Source organism: Papaver somniferum, chromosome 1, assembly GCF_003573695.1.
Source record: "Papaver somniferum cultivar HN1 chromosome 1, ASM357369v1, whole genome shotgun sequence".
In the NCBI taxonomy this organism is placed as follows: domain Eukaryota; kingdom Viridiplantae; phylum Streptophyta; class Magnoliopsida; order Ranunculales; family Papaveraceae; genus Papaver; species Papaver somniferum.
This window is the reverse complement of record NC_039358.1, coordinates 216,321,198-216,346,738: the sequence shown is the minus strand read 5'-3', so window position 1 is coordinate 216,346,738 and position 25,541 is coordinate 216,321,198. Positions and strand designations below refer to the sequence as shown.

Sequence of the window (25,541 nt, the reverse complement as noted above, 5' to 3'; positions counted from 1 at the left end):
CTAATGGTGACACCCCAGAGATGTCACCATCCTTTAAACCAAAATAAAATTTGATGAAACCAACATTTAAATTTGGGGTTTTTATGTTAGTTTTATTTTGATGGAGTTTTTGTGTTACTTTTGTTTTGATGGGTTTTTGTATCAATTTTGTTTAAGATGGAGTTTTAATGGATCCCAACATTTGAGTGGGGTTTTTGTACCACAAGTTTGATCACCTTGGGTTTTTATGACTAATTTTGACCAAAAAAAGAAAAAAATATAGTATATGTTTTACTGATATGAGCGGCTCAGCCGCAATTCCGAATTTCTTTTTTTGCATGAGTAAAAGTGTTAAATGTTTCTTCTTTTCTAAAAATAGAAGTAGTTTTTAAATTAGAAGCAAGAAAAGTTTTTTTGCTTCCCAAAAAGATTTTCTCTAGCTTCTGAAAGGCATTGTGAAACTTAGCTCCCAAACTATCCCTTGCACGCTCTCTTAGAGAGTGTTAGGCTAATCCCTATGAGCTAAATTGAAGTACTAGATTGGCCAAAAAGTGTTGTAAATCAAAAAATAAGTGTTGGAAAAAAGTTAACATTGATAGTTGATAGTTCTCTCACCTAGCAAGTGCTCGCAGTCCAAGTATCAGCGAGATTGAAACGTTGAACCGTTCGGCGCTTAAAAAATGGTCTAAACGCTGAACCGTTCAGCGCTGGGAATTTTTTTTCTGATCTAACGGCTGAGATTTAAAGCGCAACACGGTTCGGCGTTATATGGTGGTCCCGCTGCTAGACTAGCCATCCCATAAGATTTAAGAGGTTGCCCATACTGACGTGGATGGCCAATCTAGCAGCTAGATATCTAGCCCATAGAACTAAGACTTAGAAAGGTTCTACGCGTGAGGAAGTAAAAGTAGAAGTTATAATACCTCCTAGAAGTTAGCAGCATTTGCTTTTATATATAAGTCATCATTTTGATTCTGTCCCCAAAATTACATTGGGTTATTAGACTTATTCATTAAGACGATAATCTACTTTTAGTATTTGGATTCAGTCTTGTAGTCTTCTGGTTAATTACATGGGTCATGGCCCAAGCACAACGTCAAATTTACGATGCTAGGGTCTAAATTTTTGGCTTACAATAAGATTCCAATAGTTGATTTTTGGCTGGATAAATTATTTATTTTTTTTGTCCGGAGAATTGGCTCGGATAATATAATCAATAGTAACTACTATCCAAGGTAGTCAATTTCGGCCATCTCGGCCGAAATTCCGCCGAAATTTTCCTTTTCGACTCGTGACATAGCGGAATACGAAATTCCGGTGATACGAAAAGTGACCGAAAAAATCGATTATCGGCCGAAATTCCACCGATTTTACCCCCGAGATAGGGTGTTTTAGTAATTTAACCTAACTAATCCTAATATCTATTCCATAGATTCACTCTTCTCCACTTCGTTTCTTCTTCAGTCTCCGACTCTCTCTCACATAATCGAAGCAAGGTATGTTAATCGAAGCAAGATTAGGGTTTGTGGTGTTAATCGAAGCTAGATTTATATATTTTGACTTTTGAGAACTTTTCTATCATATTGTGAGTCCTTTTGATGTTAATCTGAGATTAGGGTTTTGACTATCAATTGAAGCTTTCTTTGTTTAATTACTGAATTTGTTTTTCATGGGTTCTTTTTGATTTGTCATGGGTTCTTGTTGATTTGCTGGTGAGGTCATTAAATATTGAGTTCACTTCATAGTTGTGACAGTGTTTGATGCATGTTAGGGTTCTTGTTGATTTGCTTTAGTAATGAAGAATTGGGTGTTCGGTTTCCTCAGGTAGCAGTATTAACTGCTGGTTAAGCTCAAGAAGTATTTAATTTTGATTTGGGTGGCTCAAGTAATAGTCTTCTTTCAGCTGGATGTAAATCTGAGGTAGGCATCCATTCTATGCTTCTCTCAGGTAGGAATGTGGTTGAGGTGATGTTTGTGTCATTATCTGATATCAATTTATGGACTATACATCGATGTTCATAAGTAGAGTTTTATTAGGCAGTGGTAATAATTTTGTGCTAATAATTAGTTGTATTAGCCAGTGGTGTACCAAGTTCAGTTGGCTCCCAATTGTAAGAAAGTTCAGTTGGGTAATAGAGTTTGCTTATTGTTCTCATAATTTCAATTTGACATGAATTTCAGGTTGTGATTATGGATTCTTCTAATGCATCCAATTCTAACAAATCAAACACTACATGTGGTCAATACTCCCTCAATCTTCTAGTCTGACTCAAAAAAGAGATCCAGCATGGAAATGGGCTACGTGCAAAGATCCTGCATTTCCGAAGAAACTAAGTTGTACGCTTTGTAACAAAGAAATGCGTGGTGGTGGAATTACTAGGCTTAAGCAGCATATCACACAAGTCAAAGGGAATGTTTCATCATGTATGAAAGCAACAGTTGAAACTATAAATGAAATTAGACAAAATGACAGTGTAAAGAAGTTAAAGAAAGCTCACAGGGATAACGTTGATGCTATGTATCGTCGCACACAATCTGATGAGAAGTCTGATGCTGATACTGATGATGAGGACCATGAGGTACAAGAAGTTGAAAAGGATTCTAATGTGGGCAGTAGTAATCAAGTAGTTGTTCAGAGTCAAAGTAAAAGAAAATTCAAGAGCCAAAGTAGTTCTAGGGGTCCAATGGATTTACTCATGCAGACAGACCACCAGAAAACTCAGCAAGCCACTCTTGACAGAAACAGTTCAGCGAAAGAGAAGTTAAAGAAAGATGCATGGAAAAGCATTTCAGCTTGGATGACTGAGAACTCTATATCTTTTAATACTGTTCGATGTCCAAGTTTCCAACAAATGATCTATGCAATTGGTGAATATGGTAAAGCTATGCCTGCGCCATCTTACCATCAGATTCGCACAAATCTTTTCAAGGACCAGTTAGTAGAAACAAAGAAGTTTGTTGATACATTTAGGATACATTGGAAGAGGTATGGATGTTCTATTATGTCCGATGGTTGGACAGATGGGAAAAAGCGACATCTTATTAACTTTTTGGTGAATTGTCCGAAAGGGTCAGTTTTCTTGAAGTCTGTAGATGCGTCAAACAGAACCAATGATGCTGATTTCATACGTGAGCTTGTAAAGGAGGTAATTGAAGATGTCGGGAAAGAAAATGTGGTTCAATTCATTACTGACAATGGTTCAAATTTTAAAAAGGCTGGGAAAGATTTAATGCTTGAATAACCGAATCTATTTTGGACTCCTTGTGGTGCTCATTGTGTCCAGTTGATGCTAGAAGAACTTGGTGACAAGCTTATGCGAATCAAGACAGCCGTCATTCTAGGTAAAAGACTTGTTACTTACATTTATGCTCATTTTCAAGTATTGTGCTTGATGAGGGAGTTGACACGTGCAGACTTACATAGGTCTACAAAGACTAGATTTGCAACTCAGTATTACACACTAAAAAGTCTTCAAAAGTATAAAACTCCTTTACAAATGGTGTTTGTGAATGATAGGTGGGCAAAAACTAGATTTTCAAAAGAAACTCTTGGAATTAATGCACTTAAAATTGTTACAAGTAGCACATTTTGGGAAGATGTTGATTATGCTTGTAGTGTGCTGAAGCCTTTAGTTAAGGTTGTAAGGTTGGTGGACATCGAGCGCAAACCTACAATGCCTTCTTTTTATGATGCAATGAGGATATCAAGGAATCAACTAGAGGAGAAATTCAGTGAAGATGATGATACGTGGGGTGTAATTAAGGGTTGCTTTGAGAAAAGATGGAAGAATAACTTTAATCATGCTCTACATTGTGCGGCATACTATTTGAATCCTTCCATATTCTACACTATTGAAGCTTATGAAATGGATAGTGATCCAAAGTACATAGAAATCAAAAGAGGACTTCATACAGCAATGCAAAGGCTTATACCCAATGAAGATGAACTTGATGCTGCTACGGGTGAATTGAGAAAGTATGCTGATGCTGTTGGGATCTTGGGATCTCCGCCTTGCAAAAGAAGAAGAAATAAGGATCAACCTCGTAAGCTTGTTTGTTCTTTAAGTTTAAAGTTTGACTACATTTGTGTTAGATAGATTTTATAACTACTTTGTTTATATTTATAACAGATGAATGGTGGATTACATTTGGAGGAATCGATGCGCCAAACCTACAAAAATTTGCAATCAGAGTATTGAGTCTTACTTGTTCTGCTTCCCCATGTGAGCGAAACTGGAGCACATTTCAAAATGTAAGTATTCTAATCTTTTACACTAATTAGTAATATTCTGAATATGCACGAACCATGCAATTCCAGTACCTATATTTTGAATTAATTGATTGTGGAGTGTTGTATTACTGTTAAGACTTGACCATAACTCATTTCCCTTAAGTGCTCTGTATAGTAGGTCGATTGAACTAGGAACATAACATGCCTGTATACCCCTATGTTCTTATGACAACAAGCAACAAAAAAATTAGCATGTGCTTACTATTAAGTATTTTAGTTGAATTACTTACTTATCTTATGTATTTCAGTTGCACTCGCAAAAACGAAATCGCATAACGCAACAGAAATTGAATGATAGTGTTTTTATCCAGTATAATAAGAAATTGCAGCGTCGTTACCTAGAAATCCAACAATATAACGATAATGATAAAGCTAATGATCCATTTTTTCTGGAGGAGCATGATGAAAATGATGAATGGTTGGAGTTACGAAATTTGAATGACTTGGAGGTTCATGGTGATTATGTAACTTTTGATGATTTTCAAGTGATAGTTAGTGAAGAACGTGGGACTGTTGGTAGTAAAGGTGCCAGTATTTCTCGAAGTAAGTCTACGTATCCAACTAACTCGGAGTATGATGGATATGATACTGATGACTTGATGTTGGACACTCAAAATGGGCTACTCGGTGGTGTCGGGAATGATGGAGTTACTTTAGATGATGATATCTATGATGAATCAAATTATATTGATTAGAATTGTAATATCCTTGTTGTTCCTTTACTTCGTACACATTTTGTAACGTTTACTTAGTGCGTGAGACTGCTTTTCTTGGTTGTGCAATCATGATACATTCTTGATAACCTCTGGAACTGGCTGTGGATGTGAAATGCTTCCAATTTTATTTGTGAATGGAATTAATTGTTACTAATAGTCTTTCAGAACTCTGGCCTCAGCACAATTTCTCATCAATCCATATGAGAGTTAGTGTTTACGCCTGGTAATTGAACCTGTCAACAAACACTTCTTATTATAAAAGTTGGGACCGAAATTACACCGAAATTTGAAAACGGAATCTCCCCGAAACAACGTTGTACCAGTGTCTCGCTCGGGACCGAGATAAACCGGAATCCGAAATTAACTACCTTGCTACTATCTCACAAAATCTTCTGTTGTCACAAGATCTTTGATTGAGAACAAAAAATTATAAAGAAAAGAAAAATACATCTCATCATGTCATCAGCCTTTGCTCAATTCATCCATTCTCAGTTTCTATATAAACTCATTCAACTAAGATCAAATTCATCAAAATCAGTTCAATATCTTCCATTAGTTTGATAACTACTTATATATCTGGGGAAACAATCTGTAGCAATTATTTTCAATGGCTGATCATCACCATACCATTTCAGGTCTAGTTGGGAAGCTTGTAACTGAAATGGAAGTCAATTGCAATGCTGACAAATATTACGAAATTTGGAAGCACCATGAGGACATTCCAAATGCAATGCCACATATTTACACTAGCGTCAAAGTCGTCGAAGGACACGGAACTACTTCGGGTTGTATCAAGCAATGGGATTATGTTCATGGTATGTGTTTATACAGATTTGAACCACAAATATCGTGCATGACAAATTAAATTTAAGTACGTTTATAACTGTTACGTGTGTGTTGTGTGTATATTATGTTAGTATATGCAGACGGTAAAACAGAGACTGTCCAGGAGACAAACGACATACACCGACGAAACTAGGACGATACATCATAGTGCGGTTGGTGGAGACATTATGAATGATTACAAGAAATTTGATGCAACTCTTGTAGTTAATCCAAAGGCTAACGGACAAGGGAGCATTGCGAGTTGGACCATCGATTATGAGAAGGTTAACGAGGATTCACCAGTTCCTATTGCCTATTTGGGTTTCTTCCAAAAGAACATTGAAGACTTGAACTCTCACCTTTGCGATTCTGAATGAAGTGTCTATCGATGATGTATATGGAATGGACCTATTGGTGTGCAGTGGACAAATTCAGTATTGGGTGTATGGTGTTCACTGTGTGATTGTGGAAGTGTATGTGCACAGACTACCACAAAATGTGTAATTTAAATAATGTGCATGACTCGTGTGTGTTTGTTTTATTTATTTTCACTGTGGATCACTCCTTTGTAAGTTTGTACTCTTTCTTTCTGTTTGTGAATCATAAACTTGTAGCAAGGCCCGTTCAAAATATTCAATCCTAACAAGACTATTTTTATGGGATTATTAATAGTACCTATGGATGATCTACGTCCCGTTTGAAATTTTTTGTCAAGAGAAGAACAAAATCTTGAATGGCGATGCAATTGATTTTGGGTTTCCGAGTCTAGTAACTATAAGGAAAAATGCATTAGGCAAACTACAAGGAAGGGCGATAGTTTGGCCTCAGAGTGAACAAAGAATGTTGAATAGCTAGGGAGACTGCATAAGATCATACTGGTTCTGACGTTGAATGCGTAATTTGCTTAATTAGTGGTTTTTGTGTTTTACGGAACTGCCCGGTAGAAGAGTAAAATCTTTGGTGGGTAGTGGTACTTTGGTACGTACTGATTTACCACAGATCAGTTACTTTTATTGAGATCGTTGGCGTACAGAGAATACTGTTCCGTCTTAGTTTTTATTGAGTTGATGCTTTTGTGGTTGTGGGCATGTCATGGTAACAATGCATGCTAATTGAAAGGGAAATATGAGCTTTTGTTTTTGATATTCATATGATGAAATTGGTGTTTCCTGAAAACCACATTCAATCTAATTTTTTTCGAATTTTTTCTCTTTACGAAAAGTTTAAAGTTCATACCTGCTGTTTTGATTCTTATTCTCCAATAACTGATTAGGCTCACATCAAACTTTGTACTTTTGTTTCTGGTTTTCCATATTTACCATCCCACTCTACCAATAAGGTCTGCTCTCATATATCATATTAAAAGCATACGATACGTGTGCCTAGCTAACTTAGAATTGTACGTACTTATAAAGAATCCAGACGATCGACGTGAAACTATTCTAAACATCTTCTTTACTAGTAATTTTATTTTGCATGTGTTTATTGGTGGAATATAATCTTTGATACGATAGAAATTATTCTTGATTTAATGGTGAATGAGAATCAAATCTTACCACAATATGGGAACAATATACTGTTCCTTTAAATTCCCACCAAAGCTGGAGATTGATGAAGAATTCATGCATGTGGCATGTCGAATCTATTTCATTTCACTTACCTTCTCCCTAATTCTTATACAGTAACAAGATATGCTTGGATCCTGTTATACATTAGACCCATTTAAATTATATTAAATCAACTTCGGATCTTACTTATCTAAGGAATCCACTTAAACTTAGCAGTAGCTCTTTTTTATTACTTCGAAAAATATTTGATTCTCCATGGGTCAAAAGTTGCTTTAAAAGGAAGAATATAATTATATGTGCAGATATATTGATAATTGCATTTCTGGAAGAACAATTTTTTGGAGAATGATCCGGACATTGTACCTCTTCAAATATATTGTACTCCCACCGTTCCACTTTATTGATATTTTAGGATTTATTTTCTGTTCCAAAAAAGATGAAAATTTTACTAGTATTTTCCCTAAATTTTCTCTGATTTATTTTTTTCTTTTTTTGAGAGAAAAGGGACAAAATTGAATCAAATTTAACGCTCATCAAAGTAATGAGTGAAAAAGAGTTACAGAAAGTAAAAGAAAAGAAACTCAGCTGTGACCAGTTATAGCTCTCTGATTTATCCTTGCTTTGGAATCACACCGGAGCATAAATTCTCATCTTAATCAACACACAAACAATTACTCTAATTTTTAAATATTTTCCATGGACGATATATATTCTAATCTATAAAAATTTGGTACATCCCAAATAAATTACTCCCTCCGTACCTATTATATAGGCGGAATTTTGAATTTTGGTTGTACCACTAGATAGGCGGATTACTATTTCCAAGGTGAATATTTCCATACATGCCCTTATTAATGGTACATAAATAATTGGGTTTTAATAGGACAAGGGGTAAAACATGAAAAAACATAAAAAATTATGAATCCAATGTGCTTTTCTTAATCTAAGAGAATTTTCTCTCACCACCTATATATGTGGTACGGAGGGAGTACAATGGGATTAATAACTTTTTCTAAAATCTAGAAACTAAAAACTAGATCATTTAGTTTTTTTAAAGGTATTAATATGGTTAGAATTGGAAAATTTTAATTCTCTCCGTTGTTCCCTAATCTACGTGAAAAACTCTACGACATTGAGTATTAGCATCATACTATATATTATTTTGCATGAATCCAATCAAAGTATAAAAGTGGTCGAAGGAATAATGATATAGAACCAATACTTGTTAATTCAGTTGATAGGAATCAAAGAACAACTGGAGATGCTGTCGACATTCTCTTTTATGCATGGGTGAATATTGTTAGGCGAAAAACAAAAAGAGATCTATGCAACTACCGAATCATCAACTTCTTCTTCAGTACCCATTACACAAATTCATTGCTTGGTGACATCATTTTATCTATTAAACTTTTATTATTACTAAATTAAACTCACTTTCTCAATAGATAACAAATTCTTTTTACCCAATTTGCATACAAAATACGAACAGCAATGATTCTCTATTTGGACTGAATCATTTAGTGGTACAGGAGTCTATCTAATTGAGATTCTAAGATGCATGCATGCGTAAGCTAACATGAAGTTACGCATCAAATCTGCTTATAAATGTACTCCAATAATCCTCTGATTTTATACCAAGCTAAGTTAGTTTATCTCCTAAAATACACACTCGATATTTCTGTTTAATTGCCAGTCAGTCAATAATATTATGTCTTCAGTGTTTAAGTGGATGAACTCGCTCATTTGGAAGTTTTCACCATGCGTAGAACTGGATACTTCTGCCTTACCTACTCGAAAGAAGGTACTGACTGAATCTGTGAATGGTGTGAGCTTAAGAACTAAGTGGGGCAGTTGCGACGTTTGCGTGGAGGAGAACAAGGTCTGTAAATGTGACCAAGGAAAAGATGATGAAGTGATGGCAATAATCAATGAAAATGGCGAAAAACATATAAAGGCTGATAGCTCCTTTACTCATTCTGTCATTAACATGGTTGGAATGCTTATAGGTAACTAAAATTCATTGAGTTCTTTCCGTAAATACTTTGGGATGGGAAAAAAGTTTGAGCTGAATCGGATGACGCGGAGTAAAGGTGGGGTCAAATGAGTCAACATAAATAGTCTGTTCTGATACCATGTTAGAATACGGACATTCAACTCAAAACCAATTGGTAATTAGTGAAAAGGCCCAAAAAATTATAAACCGCAGGATCTTAGATTGCCCAGACAATGTGGGACTAATAATCTCAACAGCGTGAAAGTTGGCAAGTGGGCCGAGGAACTGACTTTCTTGCCGCTGCGTGGCTCCACCCCGGTGTGGGCTGCCCATGATTTTACTTATTTTTCAATGTTTATTTCTATGCGTAATCGATATCACAGGTGGAGGTTTAATCAACAGTTTCTTTTTCATATTTGCTAGGGCTTGGACAACTATCAACTCCCTATGCTCTACAAAATGGTGGCTGGGCTTCAGTGTTCTTACTTATAGGACTTGGAATAGCATGCGCATACACTTCACACTTACTAGGAAAATGTCTTGAGAAGAATGCAAAATCAAGGAATTACTCGGATATTGGACAACAAGCATTTGGCATGAAGGGAAGAGTTATAGCGACAACCTTCATATACATGGAAATCTTCATGGCCCTAGTTTCGTACACAATCTCACTTAGTGATAATTTGACTACAGTTTTTGCTGGAACAAACATTCATATGACATGGCTTCATCTATCTACATCTCAAATCTTAACCATGATTGCAGTTATTGTTGCATTGCCTAGTTTATGGTTAAGAGATCTCTCTTCGATATCGTTCCTTTCAACCGGTGGTATTCTCATGTCATTTCTCATCTTTATCACAGTACTGGGTACTGCAGCAGTTGGTGGTGTTAAAGTTAACCAGCCAATACCTATTTTACAACTTCATAATATTCCTGTCATATCAGGTCTTTACATATTTAGTTTTGCGGGTCATATTGTTTACCCCGACCTTTACAAATCCATGAAGGACCCCTCCAAGTTCACAAAGGTACACAATCCAAATTTGTAATAATCACATATAACGGAATTGTGCATCGTTTTTGATTTAACTCATGATCCTGTGTTCATTTTCAGGTCTCTGTTGTGAGCTTCAGCATTGTTACGATTTTATATACATCTCTTGCTTTTATGGGTGCAAAAATGTTTGGACCAGGAGTAAATTCTCAAATCACCCTCAGTATGCCTAAGCATCTCATACTTACTAAAATTGCATTATGGGCGACGGTCCTAACGCCTATGACAAAGTATGCACTTGAATTTGCTCCTATAGCAATGCAACTCGATCATAAACTTCCTTCTTCAATGAGTTCTCAGATGCGGATGTTTATTAGAGGTAGTTTAGGATCGATAATGTTGATTGGAATCCTAGGTTTAGCCTTATCGATACCTTACTTTCAATATGTTCTTGGTCTCACTGGCTCCCTTGTTAGTACTAGTATTTGTATCATATTTCCTGGTGCTTTTTACACCAAAATCTTTTGGTCTCAACTCTCGAAACCTCTTTTGGTTCTAAATTTTGTCCTCATAGGGTTTGGTTCTATTTGTGGCCTATTCGGTACTATTACATCCTTTAATTCACTGATAAATACCATCCAAAATACCCACTAATTTCTCGCCTTTTCGGCTTCTCTACCTTGCAATGCAAAGACCCACTTATGTTGTACTGTCCGTTGTCTACTTTTCAGTTTTATCACCTTGTAAGAGAGATCCTCTCGTGTACTCTGCCATCGTAATGAATAAAGTCATTTTATTGTACGTTGTCTGGATGTAAGAAAAATGAACTCTAAGTCTCTAACCATAGAAAAAGTCCTGTAATTATAAAATAATATCATTTTAACCATGTCAGCAAATCTGTCTATGTTTAAGTTCATTGGGCGCTATATAATGTTAATTTGACCACTTTTGGACATTGCATCTGGCGCATGAATAGCTGGAGGGGCACTAGTTTCCTTCGCCAAAATATGTACTATTACAGTTACAAATTAATGAACTGATCACCTAGTATATCATAAGCAACTAGTTCCCGGTGCTCGAGATGAATAAAAACAAATGTATCCAACACTAAACAGCCTTTAAGTTGCAGACCTGATACCAACCAACTTGCATTTCCTCAGGCCATTGTTAATAAATTATGAGTATCGAGAAGGATCATCGATTACAGAAAACTAAATGAAAGACAAATTAAGAATACAAGAACTTAACGTGGTTCGGCACTAACGCCTACGTCCACGGACAGAAACCCCGTATGGTGAATTAGATTATTGATCTCCAGAGAGTTTGATCATTCTGGGATCAGTTACATTTACATAATGAATCCTATTTATAGGTTTATTTAATAAGCAGTAAACCTAGAGCAACAAACTATTTTGACCAGGTACACTATACTTATCTAGCTACAATACAGGATTATATGCGAGAGACTTGGTCTTCCGATTATCTTCACATACTAACTTCCAACAGATTCCAACACCCCCCCTCAAGTTGGACACGGAGAGAAATGAAGTGTGCAACTTGGACAATATCTTGAAAAGAAACCTTGTAATTTAAACTTTGCATGACGTACTTCGACCATGGCATGGATGCTTCATTCACGTACTTGGACCGCGGCAGTTGATCTTTATGAGCAGGCTTCCTTAGGTAACATAAGCCAGCAGTTTGATCTCTTATCTTCCTTAAGTGGACACTGATATGCTCAGAAATTGCTATTGATTAAGCAATTGGAGTGGTGTTCGAAGTGTACACTGTACCTTGAACTTGAACTTGCATTCTTCAAAAGAATCTGTTAGCATAGACTTCGATCTTCAAAACACACAGATGAGCAAAATGACTTGAATGGGCTTGGTTGGTTAGATTTCTAACCAAGACATGACATTATAGACAAACCAAAAACCTGGAGAAGATGATGGTCGTCTATGAGGGTTTCACAGGACTTGCCTGGAACTTCACATCCTGTAGAGAAAGTGAAAGTTTCTGAAAGAACAGAACATGAATATCGCACAACGTATTCCCTGTTGATTGTTTGAGAATAGGGAGACCCTTGCACAAGCAACTTTGATGAAACTTGATAAAGATGCTGAAAAATTTGATTTAGATGGGTAAACCCAGATGTTGATACCCTCTGAAAATATAAGATCTGAACATCCAAATTATATTTGGAGAATAGAAAGATATAAATCCTTTCCAAATATCAATCATCAGTAGATAATACAAGAAGTTGATTTTATTGTACCCATTACAATAGGGTTGGATTGATTCGAACTCAAGTTCGAAAGAAATTGATTGAAACTGATAAAAAGAATCCCTGATAAAAATATGATCAGTAGATTATAATTTGATGATTAGGAAACCAAAGGTTCGTGATATTTAAGCCAAGTCTTGCCGTGAATAATGGCAAAGAATTTTTTTTTTTTTATAGCATATTAACACATCTTGTTTCACTCTGTATTCACAGATCTCAAGGGAATACAAAAGGATGCCAATAGATGATATGATCCGTTAGGTACTGAAGAGCATAGTACCTCATGAAAACTGAAGCATAAGATGGATTGAAGTTCAGAGATAAAGGAAGAGTACAACTTGAAAAATCTCTGGAATAGAATTTTGTAACCCAAAACTATGTAGGTTGAACTTCGATCACCAATCACGGACATTGATGAGCAAGCCGAAGACACCAATACGTACCAGAAAATTAGTACCTGGATGAGCAAAATATATTGCTTTAATGGGCTTGCTTTGATAATTTCTAACCAAGACGAGACAAACATCCCTGCCTGTAACAGTTGATGGAGTCTGATTGCGGTGAACTGATGATGGAGTCTGATCGTTCAGAGGAATATATTAGCTCATAAAACCCCTAAGAAGATCTTGGATAAAGATCTGAAAAATATACATGATAATCAAAAAGAGTTTTCGTGAGTGAAATTGTATTCGGAAAGGGTCCGAGGAAATCCATGGAGAATGGATTGTGATTGTGTTGTGATGAATATATCCCAAAAAAAATGGTACATGAGCAGGACAGAGTCAAAGAGTTGAAGTAGATAACTCTTGAAAATAAAAATATGAGCACATGGAATAGCTGACCATGGATTTGGAAAGCATAAAGTATTCCGGAACTGTGAGTGTTCTTCACAAAGAGAAGAAACCAAAAAAAAAAATTCAACCGAATGTTCTTGACAAATTGAACAAACAGAAAAATTTAACTACTATTGGAAATCAAATCCAAAAGATCACTACTTTCATAGATGATAAAGGAAATATATTTGATATGAAATTATTGGACGTGTCATATATATATCCAACAAAAAATGGAGTACCAAAAAGGTAGCAGGAGAATTTTCTATAGATAACCATTGCAATGGCTATAGATGCGAACCATTACTGATCTATGGTGGAACACCATTAATGGAAAGATAACAATTAGTTACTGCGAGTTTGCAATACATAAAAACTGAGTGAAACAAGTTTGATTCTTGTTATCATAGCATTGTAGTCTAGCACTTGTAGACGATATTTAAGGAGATAAAACTGAACATGGAAATATGTTCAGAAATTTTGAGATATCTAAAATATGGAATGGTATATTTGGTAATGAATGGATTTCCGATTTTTTTTTTTTTTTTTTAGATATCAAAGAAAATATTCGGAATAAAGATATCTCTGGAAAGAATGAGTTTAATTTCCAGAAATATAGAAAATATTTTCACTAAATGAGATTACCAAAAACGATAAAGATAGAACATATGAAAAATATTAGGTCTTAATAAAACAAGACCTCAGTGAAATAAACTTGGAGAATCCGACAGTGATCAGTTTAATTGAATCAGAGATGAGACAAACTTTGATTAACATCAAAATCGTGTCGGACTAATGAAATTAAGATACCACTTGGTCTATGATCGATACCCAATGTCATAAAGCTATGAGAAGAAACTCATAATCATGAGAAAGTACCAACAAATAGTACGATAATACAAAAGATGTATTTCTCTTTTGGAAATAAGATCGCAAAAGATGTATTTTCCGAAGATTAATTCTGTTCACAGAAAAATAATAAGAAGAGTTATGTTAATTGATGATAACTCTCTTTGACGTCCAGAGAAAACCATGAATATTGGTTTCTCTGTTTATTAATAGCACGTAGTGATAAGCTATCGATGAGAATAAAAACTAATTATGCAATCTGTAACCCAGAATGAAAAGTTTGTTAAAGAGAAAGAATTGTAATATGATAATCTTCCTCATTAAAACTTTGGGTAGAAATGGCAAGCAACGGTTTACTTTTGATCGCTTGAGGACCTATCATCAGTCAATACACGATAAGCATGAAGGGATTGCATAAAATGAATTGAAACAAGAGTTAAATCAGTCTGATAACAGACGCAAAAAAAAAAAAAATACTGATGCAGAAGAAATTCGAGCGGATCTCCCCGCTCTGATACCATAATAAATTATGAGTATCGAGACGGATCATCGATTACAGAAAACTAAATCAAAGACAAATTAAGAACACAAGAACTTTACGTGGTTCGGCGCTAACGCCTACGTCCATGGACAGAAACCCCGTAGGGTGAATTAGATTATTGATCTCCAGAGAGTTTGATCATTCTGGGATCAGTTACATTTACATAATGAATCATATTTATAGGTTTATTTAATAAGTAGTAAACCTAGAGCAACAAACTATCTTGACCAGGTACACTATACTTATCTAGCTACAATACAGGATTATATGCGAGAGACTTGGTCTTCCGATTATCTTCACATACTAACTTCCAACAGATTCCAACAATTGTTTATATTATTTATTTTTCTGATCGGTAAATAAAATTTATTGTAAGAAGAAAGAGAGTACATGAAATGTGGTCCTATTAAGTTTATCAGTACCTTGATAAACTATTCACATCTACGGGATGTTGTAATACATATTAGTTTTTCTATTCTTATGTTCTAATAACTACTAGTTTTCCTATTCTTTAGCTTATTAGGTTTTGTTCTTTCTATTATGTAGTAGTACATATTATTTTGCTTTTTCTGTGTATATATATATCTCAATGAAAAGTATCTCAACACAGTTGTGTGAGAAACCAAAATCCTGATTTCTTTATGGTACACAAGAGCTAGGTTAGTTTTTTTTCACTGCATCTTCATCCCCATGGCTGTTGAATACGAGCCTACCTCTTTGTAGATGGTGGATTTTCGACAAAGGCAAAAATCGTAAATCCATAATTATACGAACCTCTGATCCAGCAATCAGGCGTGAGTATTGAGACACGGGTCTCTCATCGAATTCTCTGACTGAGAATACTTTCTCTTAGAGTTGTAGATGGTGGATTTTTGACAAAGGCTAAAATCGTAAACTCATAATTATACGAAGCTCTGATTCAACAATCAGACGTGAGTATCGAGACACGGGTCTCTCATCTAATTCTCAACGGAGAGTACTTTCTCTCAGAGTACATGTAGATATGTAATCTCACGACTGGACAACGAAATATCTCATGAATACTGAATACTTTCAGTGATTATTTCTATATAATATCACGAGATGGACGGCTCCTAGACAGCTTGCTCTGCTAGTATAGAGCGATAACGTCTTCAGGAACAAACAACAAGTTTACCCTGACTATATAAAGGATATGACTTACCGACAAGCTCATACCGGGATAATTAATGCTCCTAGACAGCCTGCTCTGCTAGTATAGAGCCACAAAGTTAATTATTCCTAATTAAGATTAATTTTTTCGTGACATTCACTACTGAATTCCCAGAATAATCTATCATTGCTCCTATTCCATGGTCGAATCCACGACTGGTCCCATGGAATGGCAATAACAATTTATCCTATTCCATGGTCGAATCCACAACTGGTTCCACGGAATGACAATAAACAATTGTACTGATTCTATGATCGAATCCACAACTTGATCTCATAGAATAGCAATAACTATATTACTCTGATTTCGTGATCGAATCCACAACTGGCCTCATAAATGGTAATAGATAAATATTAATTACTCTGATTCTATGGTCGAATCTACGATCCCATGGAATGGTAATGATCACTTTATTATTATGAATTCATAGTCGAATCCTCAACTGATCTTATGAATTAACAATAAACATCTTATTGCTCAGTTTTGTAAAATATTCTCCACCGAATTCCACAAATAGTAATAAATAATCAACAATCGGGCGTCTGAGCTACCTCTAAGTAAGCCCCGATTCAAATGGTGAAGGTGTATTCAACGACGATACACTAACAGTCACCGCACGAACGAGTATTTCAAAAATACAACGAAACGATGAACCTATGCAAAATAGAGAAGAAAATAATAAATAATTAAAAATATTGACCAGGGTGCTGGGAGCACGAACACACGACCGACCGACCGTGTCGTGGTCAATCCCACGCCAGTTTATATTTTTAATGCATTTTTATTATTTTCCATGATTTGATGAAAATTCTCTCATTTTATCAAATCTCCTTCGTATCGAGGAAACTCCTCGGTATCATGGTACTTCCATAAATCCATAAAAAATAATATAAAATTAAGGAAAGGAGTTTGGGGCATGACCATTGGCAAACCGGCCATGCCTTGGTCCCAACCGGCCCCACACCCCATGGTTCCTTATTATTTTATTATTATTGTTATTTCTCTAATTTCATGAAAAAACTCCTTGATTTCATGGTATTTTTTGGTCAAATCATCATATAATAATAAAATAAAATAAAATAATGAAAACTTGTGGGACCGGGCCACTAGTCGGTCCCACACGCCCCTTGCTTTATTATTTTATATTTATTTATCCTATTTTTCCTTGAATTCATCAAATTACTTGATTTTATGGTATTTCTCTCAAATTAGGAAAAATTCCCTCAAATCATCAAAAATACCTAAAAATATTAAAAAATTATGAAAAACTCGTGGGACCGGTCCATAGCCGGTCGACCATGCCTCAACGGTGCCACACGCCCTTGTTTTTATTATTTTAATATTTTTTGCTTCCCTGAACTCATGAAAACTCCTTCAATTCATGGAAACTCCCTAAATTCATCAAATTTCTCAAAATTCATGAATTTTTCATAAAATCATCAAAATATTATAAAATTAAGGAAAAGGCACCACGGGACGGTGGTCACGACCGTCCGACCATGCCTTGACCACGACGGTCTCACGCCTCCTCATTTCTTATTTTATAATTATCTTTCATCATCTCATGGTGTTTTTCTCAGTTTCGTCGAAACCCTAATTTTGGCATATTTTCTCGAATGGATGCTCAATTGCACACAAGAAAATATCAAAATTCTCAGGACTGAGACGCGGACGCCTTGGGTACACGAGCATGCTATCTTGACCGACCAATATTGGCTCTTTGGCTCACGGAAACCAGTCCCATCAATTTTCACAGTTTTGACCTAATTTGCACAATTGCTCGTATTAGGTCCAAAACTCTTCCAAACACTTTGGATTTTTCATGAAGTGATCGTCAGGCGGTCACGTGACAACCCAGGGCCGGTTTCGTGACCCCATGGTCGGTCCTTCGCCTCGTCATAATTAATTAGGTTTTCTAACCTAAGGCTCAGACGAGCATTTTTGAATAAATGATTAAGCCAGCATTTAATCATTCTTCCACCAAAAAATCGTCAACTCTTCAGGAGTTCTTCGTATTTGCTCACGTGAGTATATGGACACTACATGGTTGATCCACGGTCCCATGTAGTCGCTCCCTCCTTCGTCCCATGGTTAAACTTCTGACGAACCATGAATTGATCAAATTAGGGTTTCTGAATCCAAGGATCATCATTCCAGATTCCAACCTTAATAATTTTACGACGGCCTCATGGTCATTAATTTTATTAATTATTCTTGGTTCAACGACAAGTATTCTAATTAATATTTTTGGTACGCAGCCAATAAGCCATCAGATGAGCAACACATGCTCAGACGATCAAATATTCAACAATTCATCACATGAGCAACACTTGCTCAGATGATAAATATTTTCTCAAACCAAGGAATATTGATTCAACAATCAATATTCAACGATCCATCGAATTTGCAATACTTGCTCACTTCATCGTAAGAACTATACCTCTGTCTCATGACATGTTCAATTCATGAGTTTCAGAACATCATGTTCAACTCAGCAACTACATGGACTCATCGTCCCATCAAACCACGAAGTCATCAATTGACTAACAAACCATGAGACTTCAATCGTGTCACTTGGGGGGATATCACTTTGGGTTTTTGGTCTGGCGGTCTATGACACGTGTGTTCAAACACACATGGAATGTGAGCAAGTCGTGCAATCGGTTGAAGGAATTCACGAGGTAGTGGGTGTAAAATCGACCAAGTCTCCACACGTTGAGCAACTGGTTTCAAACACGATCTCCACTTCCCCACTCCTTGATTCCATCAACTATCACACTTCATGGAATCATGGTGTCTAAAATTCCAGCAATATAAATAAGTCTCTGAATCATGATTGAATGATCGGCATCAACAGTATCATCAATCTCATGTCAAACTGACAACACGAGATCAACAACTCATCAATTGAGAAATTACTCTAAACTGAGAAATTTCAATCATTCAGAACTTATCATATTCAGAATTCACAACACACCTACAATCTTTGATTACCATTGATTCCACACATTTCTCAGCTTCCCTCCTACAGATCAACCCATCCTCTCTTGTGACCGAATTTACTCTGGAACGACCATTATCTTGGTTTAGGCCGGAGTACTACAGATTGATCTCTCGAATTCAAAGCACCCCCTTTGCAGCGGTGCATCTGTGTGAGGTTTAACATTTCGCTCGGTTCGAGGAGTCTCCTCTGTACGGTCGTCTCCTCAATTCCTTAAAAACCAGAAAATCGTTTTTCCCCATCTACATATTGGCGACCACAGTGGGAGATTAATCTCTCGGTTGCAATCTAACAATTTCATAAGATGGTTGATCTTAGGTCAGGCTCAGCTACAAATCCCTATGGAAACCGCGCTAGCACTAGCAACAACAACAATCAGAATATCTCGGAGACGGTTCCGACCTCCAACACTGATGGTGGTGATATTATTCCTCCTCACGCCGAAGGTCATCCACTGTCCGGACGACACCCTGAAGAAGTCAGAGGAAATCCACCACCTACCATTGCTGATCTTATCAAAGCGCAGGAGACTCTTGCAAAGAATCAGACTAACATGGCTGCTACACAGAAGGAGCTGTGTAATTATCTCAAAACTCTTACTGACAAGATGTCAGAGAAAACTCAAGAGAAGGGAAAATAGAAGGAGAAATCTCATACGACGATCCTGAAGTAATTTCAATCCATACAGTAGAAGACGACGAAGTCCGCAATATGCTGCAGACAACTCGTCAGCGAAGGGATCATCGAATTTCATCACTCGCGAGGATCTGGAGAACCTCTTGGAGAACCTTCGAAAAGACAAAACATCGCATGTCCATCGTCATCAACCTCCTTATCCTGCCGCTACGCAGAGGATTCCACTCCCCAAAGGTTACGTTTCTCCAACTTTCACCTTGTATGATGGAACTGGCAATGCTCGGGAACATGTCTCTCATTTTCTCGAAGCCCTGGGAAAACATGAACATAATCATGTCGTTCGTCTCAAGGAATTCTCAAAATCTCTGAAAGGAAGGGCATACACCTGGTACAACAACATCGCACCAGGGACTATCAACAATTGGGGAGAAATGATTAACGCATTCTACAGGAAGTAATTCTTCGTGTCAGAGCAAGTCACTCTCTCTGACCTTGGAAGAATGTTTCAGAGGGTCAGTGAAATCCCTATGACTACGTGAAAAGATTCAGAGTCCATGCCCTGGACTGTCATGATCCAAACGTCGCAGAGCAACAACTGGTAGACTTGTGTATCAACGGCATGATCCCAGTCTAGAATGCTTTATTTGAAAATCTTCGATTCCAGACTTTCTCAGAACTTCATGAAGCCGCGAAGAGATCGGCAACCACTGCACCCGCTCTATTAGAAAGGGAAAATCCCACAAAGACTGAAGAATCACGGGACACTCGAGGAAGAAGACGTCTGATCAACAAGCAGTACAACCTGCATCCTTCCACAAATGCTGTCGCGGAAGGGAGAAAACGGAAAGTTGAACCACAGCATAAACCTACTTCCTCCACCCCTTCAAAGGCGCAAAAGAAGGATAACGTGCAATCTCCTCCTCAGCGTACGGAATGATCTCAATCTACAGAGCCTTGCTAGAGAATCTGCGATTCCAAACTTTCTCAGAATTTCATGAAGCAGCCGAGCAGTCAGCAACTACCACACATGCTTTACTAGAAAGAAAAAGACCTAGAATGAGAACCTCGTGATACTCAACGTCTCTTCAACAGACAATACAACCTCCAACCTTCCGTTGTTGCTGAAGGAAGCAAAAGGAAAGCCGAATCACCACAACAGAAGCATATATATCCAATCTCTCAGAAAGGATAACCAATCCTGAAATGCACAAACCTCGACACGATATCAACGAATGGGGAAATGATCTGGGACTCAAACTTCCATCTTCCCACCGAAGAAGTGATCGAGTTACTGGAATTATGGGTTCAAGATGATGCAATTTACTATTCATCATAGAGGGCCAACTGAAGAAAAAAATGGAGAATCCAAGGTACTGTCATATTCATAGACTCATCAATCATCCAACAAGTATCTGCAACATAGAAGGTTTATCCACCATGGCTTCAAATGGGGACTGAAGGAGTACACAAGGATCCTCTCTCAATCAGAGCCTTTACACTCTCTGAACAAATAGTCAAAGAAGCAGTTCAACTGTTGATCGAGCATATCTGTGAATTTCTCTATCCATCAAAGGCACAAAAGGAAATGCATGTTCACAACACCGAATTACATTGTGTCACGTATGTCCATTCCGGAACTACTCCTTGAACCTTCATTCATGGAAAAGAAGATGCAAGACTACGGACTTCTTACCACGGTCCATCTCTGAGGAAATGAATTCAGGAGAATGATTGATCGCTGCTAACACCGCCATCAACATCATTTCACTGAAAACCCTTAGATGCAGTCATATGAATCATTCGACGAGAAGCTACTCATGATCCCATCAGAAACCATGAAGGAACGCTCAGAGATACCTTTGGCTACATCACTCAAAGTGAACATAAGCTCAACCTGGAAAGAACGAAGTTTCACATAATCAGGATGATCCAGAATATGATATGTTCTTCAGACGAGCGTGGATCCATGCTGACAAAGCGCCTTTGGTTCCACATCTCTCGAATGAAGAAATTTCTGATCCAGAAGATTTGACGGACATTCCATCATCAGAGTACTTTGAGGAATTTCAAACTCTGACGAGGTTGAAGCAAAAACCTGCAAAAGATGCATAGACATTCATCAAGAGGTTCCGCACTCAAGCAAGTCTCATTCCATGTTTATGTCATTTATTTCCCCACATGCTATCCTGGGGACTTAATTATGCTAGCAACTTTACAAGACGTTATGAATAGTAGCTTCACCGCATTAATATTTTACCAAGTGGTTGAATCTGACACCGCTTCGAATCGAGCATCTCACTGAGACATTCACTACTAAGAGATGACGGAAGCATGGCAAAGAACACTTTGGGAATTTCTCCACAGACTTGCAAGAATGACCACGGGTGCCACAAAATCATAAATCCCAGATGTCTACACAAATGTTGAATCCTACTATCGCAGTAAGATGCCAAATCAACAGCAGATACACGGGACCGAGACGATCAATCCTAAGACGTTCGACGCTTCATCTCTCAAGCATATAAGAAGCCATCGAATTATACTCCCAATCAAAGAGTACTACTTCGATAATAGCGCCTCCAGCTTCACCATAGTATCTTGACGGTGACACAATGGTTCAACACCGACACGATCAAAGTGTGGCTAAATTACAATCAATAAGTCTTCATTATCCCATGATAAGGCTTCTGAAGCAGACGCAACATCATTCATACATGAATGGCGCTAACTCCTTCAACATACACTAGGCAACCTGAGGTGATTCCATGAAACGTCATCAACGGGATTGCTCTACATCACAGCCCCTGCATGATTGAGGAACTTTCTCTCTTCACCAATCACATCTAGTATGAAAAATGCTGATGCTATCTACCGCAAATATGTCGACTCACTGACAAAGCCAGTTCATGGTAAAGTTATCCTTTCAGGAGCATTCATGTTGAACTCTCAGTACACCTTCATCTTACGGATGCTCAACTCATCAACTAGTTCATAAATGTAAAAGGCTCACTGGATGAAGGAGCAAAGATTATATCTATAATCATGGTTCTAGATTTTTCGGTCTTTGGAGCAACTTCAACCATGGTATCAAGTTTAACAATAATCTCTAGAGGAACACCATCCATGATCTCACAATCGACAAGGATCTCTGGATCATAATCATTCATAGTCTCAGCACCAACAACGGTCTCAGGAGCAACATCCTCAGGGCTTCATCAACTAATCATTCTCTGAAGTGTTACACATGAAGCGGACTTCTCTAAGAACCAATGATTAATATCAAGATGTGCATACCTGATGACATGCTCACATGAAAGTATTCCCAAAGCTGGAACGACTGGTGGGCATAACCCAAAGTCTTCTACAAGATGTTCTTATCACCTATACAAATGAGATACAACACACTCCATGCCATGGGTTTGAAAAAACGTACCAATGGGTGAGGAATGGGACAATGCTTCCTCAACGAAATATGTTATTGTATGTCTCTTCTAAAACATACCAAAAGGGCGCATCAATCGGACATACGAGCTGAAAGATATGACCTCTACCGTCAGGTCTACGAAATCTGAAAAATTTGTACGGGATTACAAATTACAAATTTGAACTCTTCGTTGGATGACCTCTACAACTCCAAATTGAGTGATTCTTGTCTCATGAGATAACTCAGTCTCCTAGATTCAAAAGTTGGGGTCAAGCATCAAATTCTGACGTCGTATGAGGTTCCTACATCTTACAGAGCGTACAACATGCAAGCAGCAATTTTTAGACGGGATTCATAACTTCCACAGTCGATCGATGTCCACCAGGTCTTTTCGCTAAGTCCTTCATCAAGGTACCTCCAACTTATTCCACCCGAGTCCTCTATCTAAGTCTTTCCAGAAGAAGAGAAAACAAAGGGAGAGATTTAACAAAATACTGGGGACTGACGGTCCACTGATCATGACGATCAGTTTCACAGTCCAAGACTCGTGGCACCAGACTCTCATGTTCTAATTATTCATCATAAAAGTAATTCTACCACCGGGACATGAAACCATGGTCATTACATCATCCCATCTCGAGAGCATCCTCAGCTATGGTCCCGTGACCAGGGTTTCAGAAGTGATGTTTCCACCACTGACAGAAGCAAGATGGCACTGCAAGCACCATGATCATGTATTAATCAAGGGATCCTGATCTCAAACAAATGAATGACATTAAAAGCCTTCACCAACCGTTCAAGACACAAACGAATGGTCTAAAGACACAACATGAGTGTTTTACAGCAAGCTCGTCTGAGATGATTTTACACTGTTTATGTGCAAACCGAAGATCTGGGAGAAATTGGTGAAGAATTTTGTGACGGGTCGTACACCATTCTTTTCGTACGGATGTCCTCTACAACATATCCAAAATTCACAATAATTGAAGAAACGAGCGAAGAGTTGTGGCCAAAACATTGGACCACATGCCAGCTGAAAATTTTCTGAAGGTCTCCTGGAAGTTTACTGTTTGGTCGATTTCGGATCCTAGACATGCTCAAAACTCACAAAGATTCTTTTACAAAGTTTGGAAATTTCTTGGGCATGAGGATACATGGGTAGACCGCGAAAATCCAACATCGAACGAAGATTCTACAACAATTTCAATGAAGACCTAACTTCTGAATTTTCTGATGACGAATTATGGAGAAATTCTTCGTTCATCCACATATGAATCAGGATATACACCATCAACGCAAATCCTGACTTCATCGTCAGCCGATAGTCTCATTTCCTAAAGTCGGCAGTGCTTCTGCTGATAAGGGACGACTTACAGATGATTGAGAGACATACAAAGTATCAGCTTTCCCGCGTCTCTGAAAGGTCGATTCATCCCAGGATGAACATCTGCAAAAGTCTTCATGTTTGACTTGATATTTCTGGAACGTTCTCCGGAAGATCCAGAAGGGTGGTTGTAACCATAAGTCACCACTATCTAAGGCGAAATATATGGAGTCATGGATATACCAATAACAAACACGCAATAATAATGGTAATCCTCAACTCTTACCTATTTACGGTTTCACGAACTTAGTGATAATAACGTAAAAACCTCGAAAAACTTGCTCGCTTCTTCAAACTTTCCAAGACGAGCAAAATTCATTATTTAAAGTCAACACCTGACTTTTCATGAAACTATGAATAATTCGCATACCCTTTCATGTGAACATTCGCTGATTTTCTACATGTGTGCATACGCTATAAAATCTCCAAACTCATACATACATAATTTCATCACGTATACAATTGCTTGCTTTCAGCAATTGCTCAAAAATCATAAATTGATTTTCATGAAACCGTGGACGACCCACGTAAAAATTTTACTGAATGAACATCCACTTGTTTTTCAAAATTGGACAAACGTCCATTCTACAGTTGTGAAAACTCACAGACATTATTTCACCATGTATAATTGTCTACTTTCAATAGTTGTTCAAAATCAAAACATGATATGTAAATATTTAACGTGAAACTCACGTAAATTTGAAAAATATATCTATATATTTTTGCTCCCTCGCACGAGCATCTGTCTTTGAAGCGAGAGTATATTTTCAAAAATTCGTGAACGCTCACATATCCGAAAATAAAAAATTTCATAAAAGCTCATAGACAAAGTTTTATCATTAGACTCAGGTCTATTTTGTTTGTTCCTTACACTAACGAACGAACGAGCATCTATTCCTAAAACAAGGATTTCTTTTCATGGGCTCGGCCCGCGAATCCTAAGCGACCAAGGTCCCGTCGTCCAGACCACTGGTTCAGCACCAATTTATGCTCATCAAAGGATGCTCTATCATGCCACTGGGATCTTC

The 25,541-nt window shown here is 37.3% G+C and overlaps 3 protein-coding genes and 1 pseudogene across 3 annotated transcripts; all 4 read left to right on the top strand.

The window, feature by feature from the left end:
• Positions 1-2,213: 2,213 nt before the first annotated feature.
• LOC113360118 lies at positions 2,214-3,221 on the top strand. Its single transcript, XM_026603664.1, has one exon. It carries the CDS (start codon positions 2,214-2,216, stop codon positions 3,219-3,221), a length of 1,008 nt encoding a protein of 335 aa, XP_026459449.1.
• A 255-nt stretch (positions 3,222-3,476) lies between these two features.
• On the top strand, positions 3,477-4,965 carry LOC113360109. Its single transcript, XM_026603659.1, has 3 exons — positions 3,477-4,023; positions 4,110-4,231; positions 4,519-4,965. Exons 1-3 carry the CDS (start codon positions 3,477-3,479, stop codon positions 4,963-4,965), a joined length of 1,116 nt encoding a protein of 371 aa, XP_026459444.1.
• Positions 4,966-5,576: 611 nt separating this feature from the next.
• LOC113336779 lies at positions 5,577-6,188 on the top strand (annotated as a pseudogene).
• Positions 6,189-9,028: 2,840 nt separating this feature from the next.
• On the top strand, positions 9,029-11,170 carry LOC113336774 (amino acid transporter AVT1H-like). The gene is made up of 3 exons (XM_026582452.1): positions 9,029-9,385; positions 9,796-10,403; positions 10,490-11,170. Exons 1-3 carry the CDS (start codon positions 9,088-9,090, stop codon positions 11,021-11,023), a joined length of 1,440 nt encoding a protein of 479 aa, XP_026438237.1. The 5' UTR covers positions 9,029-9,087; the 3' UTR covers positions 11,024-11,170.
• Positions 11,171-25,541: the final 14,371 nt, after the last annotated feature.

Bases quoted from the DNA above. Each gene is read 5' to 3' on its own strand.
- LOC113336774 (XM_026582452.1), top strand. From the start codon at position 9,088: ATGTCTTCAGTGTTTAAGTGGATGAACTCGCTCATTTGGAAGTTTTCA. The intron at 9,386-9,795 runs GTAACTAAAATT...CATATTTGCTAG, and splicing joins CATGGTTGGAATGCTTATAG to GGCTTGGACAACTATCAACT. The intron at 10,404-10,489 runs GTACACAATCCA...GTTCATTTTCAG, and splicing joins ACCCCTCCAAGTTCACAAAG to GTCTCTGTTGTGAGCTTCAG.
- LOC113360118 (XM_026603664.1), top strand. From the start codon at position 2,214: ATGTGGTCAATACTCCCTCAATCTTCTAGTCTGACTCAAAAAAGAGAT.
- LOC113360109 (XM_026603659.1), top strand. From the start codon at position 3,477: ATGGTGTTTGTGAATGATAGGTGGGCAAAAACTAGATTTTCAAAAGAA. The intron at 4,024-4,109 runs GTAAGCTTGTTT...TATTTATAACAG, and splicing joins AAGAAATAAGGATCAACCTC to ATGAATGGTGGATTACATTT. The intron at 4,232-4,518 runs GTAAGTATTCTA...TATGTATTTCAG, and splicing joins ACTGGAGCACATTTCAAAAT to TTGCACTCGCAAAAACGAAA.